The 7,023-nt window shown below is 39.3% G+C and overlaps 1 protein-coding gene across 1 annotated transcript; it reads left to right on the forward strand.

Annotated features, from left to right (window-relative positions):
* Positions 1 to 3,195: 3,195 nt before the first annotated feature.
* Positions 3,196 to 6,158, forward strand: LOC114108602 (glutamate dehydrogenase 1, mitochondrial-like). The gene is given in 1 exon segment (XM_027962979.3): positions 3,196 to 6,158. A coding segment is annotated over 1 exon segment (1,686 nt). The 5' UTR covers positions 3,196 to 3,206; the 3' UTR covers positions 4,893 to 6,158.
* Positions 6,159 to 7,023: the final 865 nt, after the last annotated feature.

The following is a 7,023-nucleotide window of genomic DNA, read 5'->3' on the forward strand; positions in this document are numbered from 1 at the left end:
TCTGTGCTTAGTTCTTCAGGCACTCTATCAGATCTAATCCCTTGAATCTATTTGTTACTCCCACTGAATAGTCATAAGGGATTTGTTTTAGGTCATACCTGAATGGTAAATTTACTATGTTCATTAATTTTCTGATTGATTTGCCTGGTAGAGCCTGTGAATTATGAATTAGATTCATGAGTTACTATGAATAAAATTATCAAACACTAAATATTTTCGATTGTATTATTTTCTTCATATTTTCTATCAGTATTTCTTTGTTATTAATTTACTATTGTACATATTAAAATGTCATAAAATGTTGAAAAAAGCTAATGAAGAAATAAAAATAAATTTTAAAAAAATTAAAATCTCAAAATTCTAATGATAAATTTTTATATGCTTTATTCCTTGTATGTGTGTGTAGCAAATGGAGGAAAATAGCCATGGGAGATGACGTACAAATATAATTTAGACATAAGTAGGATAAAAGTTTTAGAATCATAAATGTAGTCCCTACTATTTTCCTGTAATCACGAGGAGAACTTTGTATTTCCACACATGTGAAAGGGATTGATAATAAATTTCTTTTTCCACTAAAATGACAGAATGACCAAGCTGATATATGGTTATAGATAAAAGCATCTACAGTTTATACCCTGATGCTTCAGATAATATGTATCATATGCCTTCCTTTGTCCTTGAATAATCATTGGAAATGTGACTTTTTTAAAACCATATAATAACAGATCTTAAGAATAGACTATAATGTATTTATTGATTTATTTATTGAACATTTAGGTGTTTTTTTTTTTGCTTGTATTAGTGCTTTAATAAAGATGCATATACTCAAATGCTTTTCATTCACTTGCTAATTTCCATTAATTCTATTTCTTATGTATTTATTGAATTAAAGCATATTTTAATTTAAATTTCATTGATTCTTATTGCCACATTACTTTCTAAAACATCTGTGCAATCTATAATTCTATTAGAAATATTATGTAAAAAAAATTAGAATTCTGAATTCACCATAACCCTTTAGAGAGAATTGGATAACCCTGTAGAGAGAATAGTATGTGAAGACAGGAAAATATAGGCCTATCCTATATAACTATATGAACCAATAATATATTTGCAAACTGAAGCAAATTTCTAAAAAAGTTATAAATTATGATCAGGTTTGTATCAGTACTTCAAAGATGTCTCAAAATTAAGAAATGTTTTTATATAAAATAGTACATTATCATATAAAAAGAGAAAATCCATATGCTTTTTTCATGGCTTCTGAAAAGGCTTTTGTTACTATTCTGTCTGGACTTTCAATCCCAATATCGTAATAAATTAAGCTAAAATGCTTGGAAACCCTTCATTTAAAAAGCATGCTGAGTAAAATGTGAGAGAAATTTTTAGAGCTTCTCTTGCAATAGAAGAAAAACTCAAAACAGCATGTGCTATAAATAAAGAGGGAATCAAAATCCAGATAAATAAGTGTACAAACTGATGCTGCTGATGCTCCCAGGATGAGTGGGAAGGTAAGTCAGATGCTGGTCATAGAGATTAAGGGCATTTAGTTTAACATCCATATAGGAAAATTTATCAGGCCTTGTCCTTTTCAACTTAGGACATTAGTAAGTTAAATCTTATAATGTAGCCAGAACTCTTAAATATCTTTGCCTGAAGTAAAATGATAAAACCAGAGAAAAAGAGTCATTTTTGAGTAATGGGAACTCAAAAATGGAAAAAGAAAAAAAAAAAAGGAAAGTTGCATGTCACACAAAAAATGTGAATTGTGTTACTGAATTGTAAGAAACTAAATTCATAAGAAACCATTTTCCACAAAGAAAACTTCAGGCCCAAATATTTCCATTGCCAAATTCTGTAAAGTCTTTTAGAAATAAATAATACCAATCTTATTATATTTCAGAAAATATGAATTATGTAAGGATAAATTTAACAAAACATATGCAAGACCTAGACACTGAGAACTATAAGCATTGTAGAGAAAAAATTTAAAAGTCATGAATTAATGGTAAGATATTTGGTATTCATAATTTGAAGATTCAGTATTAAGATGTCTGTTCTTCAAAATAATCTCACTAAAAATACCAGATTTGGGCATAGGCAGAAATTTTTAAACTGATTCTGGGCCATGTATGTAAAAGCAGCAGACCTGTGATATCAAAACAATTTAGAAACAGAACAAAGTTGTAAGATTTACATTACCAAATTTCAGAGCTCACTATAGAGCTATCTATATAATAAATTGACTTTTTGAGTAAAGTACCAAGATAATTCAATGTGCAATGGTTATCTTTCCAACAAGTAGTTTTGGGAAAACTGAGTATGTATAGATAAAACACTGACCCTTATCTCATACCATTTAGAAAAAATGAACTCAACATGCATTATAGACCTAAATGTAAAAGTTAACATTATAAAGTTTCTAGAAGATAATATGGTCACCTTGCTGACTTTCAGATAGAGGGTCATTAGACATGGCATAAAACACATCAATCATGGAAGAAGGAAAATTGATAAATTGAAACCATTTGAAACACTTGCCTTTTGGGAAACAATTTTAAAAGTGAAAAATCAAATTGCAGACTGTAAGAAAATACTTTCAATATGTGTAACTGACAAAGATCTTATTTCCAGAGTATATAATAAAAATAAAAATTTTACAACTCAGCAATAAGAAAACAAAAACTCATTAAAAAAAAAAAGTGAGAAAAACCTGAAAGGTTGTTGCTGAGCCATGAAAGATGCCAAGATTCTTGACCTCTGGAGGAGAGGAGTTCAATCCAGGGCCAGTGATGAGGCTTGGTCACTCAGAACTTTTGTGTAATAAAGCTTTTTTAAAAGTATAAAAGAGATAGAGAAAGCTTCTGACAGAGACATCACAAAGGGGCAGAAACAGTGCCCCCTTGCTAGTCTTTAGCAGGAAGTTATGTACTTACTAGCAGGCTGATAATAAGAGAAAGGAAATGTCTCAAAACTCAGAGAGTGGCACCAGGCCCCTCACGCACAACATGCATTTTGAGATAACATTGACACAAGGTGAATCATTCCAGGAGATAAAACAATTGACATGAATCTTGAAGAAAGTCAGGTTTCCAAGCAAACACATAGTCTGATTAACATAGCTTAAGAGAACACTTGCACTCCCTCCATCCGTCTCCGGGCCTGTGAGCGCGCCTCTCCTCCGTGGCCTCCGTCCCGCCGCCATGTACCGGTGCCTGGGTGAAGCGCTGCTGCTGTCCCGCGTCGGGCCCGCCGCCCTGGGCTCCGCGGCTGCCGACTCGGCCGTGCTGCTGGGCCGGGCCCGCGGGCAGGCTGCTGCAGCCGTCGCCGCCCCGCAGCCAGGACCCGTGCCTCCCGCTCGGCGACACTACAGCGAGGCGGCGGCCGACCGCGAGGACGACCCCAACTTCTTCAAGATGGTGGAGGGCTTCTTTGACCGCGGTGCCAGCATCGTGGAGGACAAGCTGGTGGAGGACCTCAAGACCCGGGAGACCGAGGAGCAGAAGCGGAACCGGGTGCGTGGCATCCTGCGGATCATCAAGCCCTGCAACCATGTGCTGAGCCTGTCCTTCCCCATCCGGCGCGACGACGGCTCCTGGGAAGTCATCTAGGGCTACCGGGCCCAGCACAGCCAGCACCGCACGCCCTGCAAGGGAGGTATCCGTTACAGGACCGATGTGAGTGTAGACGAAGTTAAAGCTCTGGCTTCTCTGATGACGTATAAGTGTGCAGTGGTTGATGTGCCATTTGGGGGTGCCAAAGCTGGTGTTAAGATCAATCCCAAGAACTATACTGATAACGAATTGGAAAAGATCACAAGGAGGTTCACCATGGAGCTGGCAAAGAAGGGCTTTATTGGTCCTGGCATTGACGTGCCCGCCCCAGACATGAGCACAGGCGAGCGGGAGATGTCCTGGATTGCGGACACCTACGCTAGCACCATAGGGCACTATGATATTAATGCCCACGCCTGTGTTACTGGTAAGCCCATCAGTCAGGGTGGAATCCATGGACGGATCTCTGCTACTGGCCGGGGAGTTTTCCATGGGATTGAAAACTTCATCAATGAGGCTTCTTACATGAGTATTTTAGGAATGACACCAGGATTTGGAGATAAAACATTTGCGGTTCAGGGATTTGGTAATGTGGGCCTGCACTCTATGAGATATTTACATCGTTTTGGTGCTAAATGTGTTGCTGTTGGTGAGTCTGATGGCAGCATATGGAATCCAGATGGTATTGACCCAAAGGAACTGGAAGACTTCAAATTGCAACATGGAACAATCCTGGGCTTCCCCAAAGCAAAGATCTATGAAGGGAGCATCTTGGAGGTCGACTGTGACATACTGATCCCTGCCGCCAGCGAGAAGCAGCTGACCAGGTCCAACGCGCCCAGAGTGAAAGCCAAGATCATTGCTGAAGGTGCCAACGGACCAACAACTCCAGAAGCTGATAAGATTTTCCTAGAGCGGAACATCATGGTTATCCCAGACCTCTACTTGAATGCTGGGGGAGTGACAGTGTCCTACTTTGAGTGGCTGAAGAATCTGAATCACGTCAGCTATGGTCGTTTGACCTTCAAATATGAAAGGGATTCTAACTACCACTTGCTTATGTCTGTTCAAGAGAGTTTGGAAAGGAAATTTGGAAAACATGGTGGAACTATTCCCATTGTACCCACAGCAGAGTTCCAAGACAGGATATCGGGTGCCTCTGAGAAAGACATCGTGCATTCTGGTCTAGCTTACGCCATGGAGCGCTCTGCCAGGCAAATCATGCGCACAGCCATGAAGTATAACCTGGGACTGGACCTGAGAACGGCCGCCTACGTCAACGCCATCGAGAAAGTCTTCAAGGTGTACAATGAAGCTGGTGTGACCTTCACATAGACCAGGCTGTGGCTGACATCCTCACTGCCCTTTCACCTCTTCATCTGCAGACCTATCACAAGTTTACATATAACCACAGAAATCTCTCTCTCATGACGTAATAGGTAACGGACACCATTCGCAGCAAGTCAATCCAAATCAGCCCTTTAAGAAAAAGAAATTAAGGTTAGGGGATCATATATAAGCTAATAGGTGATCGTAGAAATCAGCTACTCCAGAGAGTCGTTTGGGCATTTTGCCTTTAAATAAGGGTTCTCCGTCTGCCTGTGCTGCCTCCCTCCATGGCTGCTTCCAGCACAGTCAGCTGTGGCCCTAGGAAAGCCCCTCTCGGCCAAGACCAGTCAGTCACTCGCCACTTCAGCTCTGAACACGTCTGTCAGGTGCTTTGACACATGTAAGAAGCAGGTATATGGCATTTTCAGGAGGCAGCATGGTTCTCAAGTGAGTTACTGGTATTTTACATCAGCAAAATAACTCGATTTTATAGGTTACAAACAACAACAACAAAAAAAAACAAAACTGTCTCTCTTTATGTATTTTATTCTTTTAGAAAAAGTACATGCTGCTGTAAGAAAATTGCCTTTAATCGTTTAATGAGCCTAACCTTGACTCAAGCAGTGAATGCCTATAAACGTAATAAATGAAAAAAGCTAGTATTTTTATAACATAAAACAGTATCATTTATAGCTTGTCAATTGCATACTGTCATCCAGCAAAAATAAAAAGCCCAGTAGAGAATTAAGTTATCTTCATACCTGCAAATGATGGAGGCTATTTTTGTTAAGGCTGTCGGAATTTGCTAACCACAATTATGATATATAGTCCAAAGAATGTAGTGACCTCCTTATCATGTTAATCAATTGTTCTCTTTTAAAGATCTGTTGCATTGACTAATTGAACGATAATTCAAGTAGAGTATCCCAGAAAAAACCACGTGGGCTCCCTCTTCGGAGTCTGGCTGGCAGCATTGCCAATGGCCCCAACTCGCCCTGGCTTGGTGTCCTCGTTTAGAGGCCTCATCTTTGCGCACGGCTTCGTCCCTAGTGGGCTGGAAGCAACTCGGGGTTCTATTTTGTTGGGAGTTGTTTGGCCAGGGCCTTTGAACAGTAGTGCCCCAATGAAGTACTAGAGAGTATTTATGTAAGAATGAGCTTTTCTTTTTTTTTTTTTAACAATAATATCCTTTTAGAAATTTCTAACTACTTTGTAACTGCATGACTTAACCTGGTGATAAAACAGTTATTAAAAAGACTACCTTTTCCAAAAGAGAACACTTGCATGAGTAAAGCATACTGGTTTGTTGAGTGAAACATACTGATTTGTCAAGTCAGTTCTGAGTCTTAGGCGAACTAACTTGAAGAAAGATAGAGTCTAAGGTAAATATATAGTTCATTAACATAGCTTAAGAATAACGTTTCCATAAGAAAAATGCATTGGTTAGCTCAAGGATTGAGAAAAGTTAAGTTAGGTGGAACCAGGTGTCATCATGGCAGCAAAGAATTTTAAAAGAAATCTCCTTTTAGTTTTGTATAGAGAAGAGGAAAATATCTGACACTTGTCCCCCTGCCACTTAAGAGGGAGATCAAAAAAACGTCTAGCACGTGCAGCCTATTTCCTCCATTTGGGGTCCCCTAGCCTTCCTGCCTGTTACCCTCTCATTCTTTTAGGAGAATTCTCCCTAGGAGAATTGCCTAGGGAAAGGGGCATTGTTCTTGTTCTGTAACTGCTTCTGAGCTGGTAAGGGGCATTGTCCCTAAATTTGTGAGGCAACATATTCTCCTAACCCTCATCTTTAGGGTGTCTGATTCAGGGGCCCCAAGTACTTCTTGGAGGAAGCTGTGACAGTCATAGGAGTTTGAGCAAGCATTTGTAACTTAAAAGCCTTCATGTGGCTAAAAACAAATCCAGCTACACAGTTACAGATGCTGGGAGCAAGCTGCAAAAATAAAACAATCAGCAAAGTTAAAAGTCATATTATGTCCATAGTTAAGGTGCAAAGTGTTGCACCAGTCCATTTTAAGATTGTTAGATGTCATCAAATTAAGAAGAAGCATCACACGTGATTGATGTTTTCAAAGTTATTTGCAGACGTTGAGAAAGTCCTTTCCCTGAGGTGGAGATGCCCAACACG

This window comes from Ovis aries, chromosome X, assembly GCF_016772045.2.
Source record: "Ovis aries strain OAR_USU_Benz2616 breed Rambouillet chromosome X, ARS-UI_Ramb_v3.0, whole genome shotgun sequence".
NCBI lineage: Eukaryota > Metazoa > Chordata > Mammalia > Artiodactyla > Bovidae > Ovis > Ovis aries.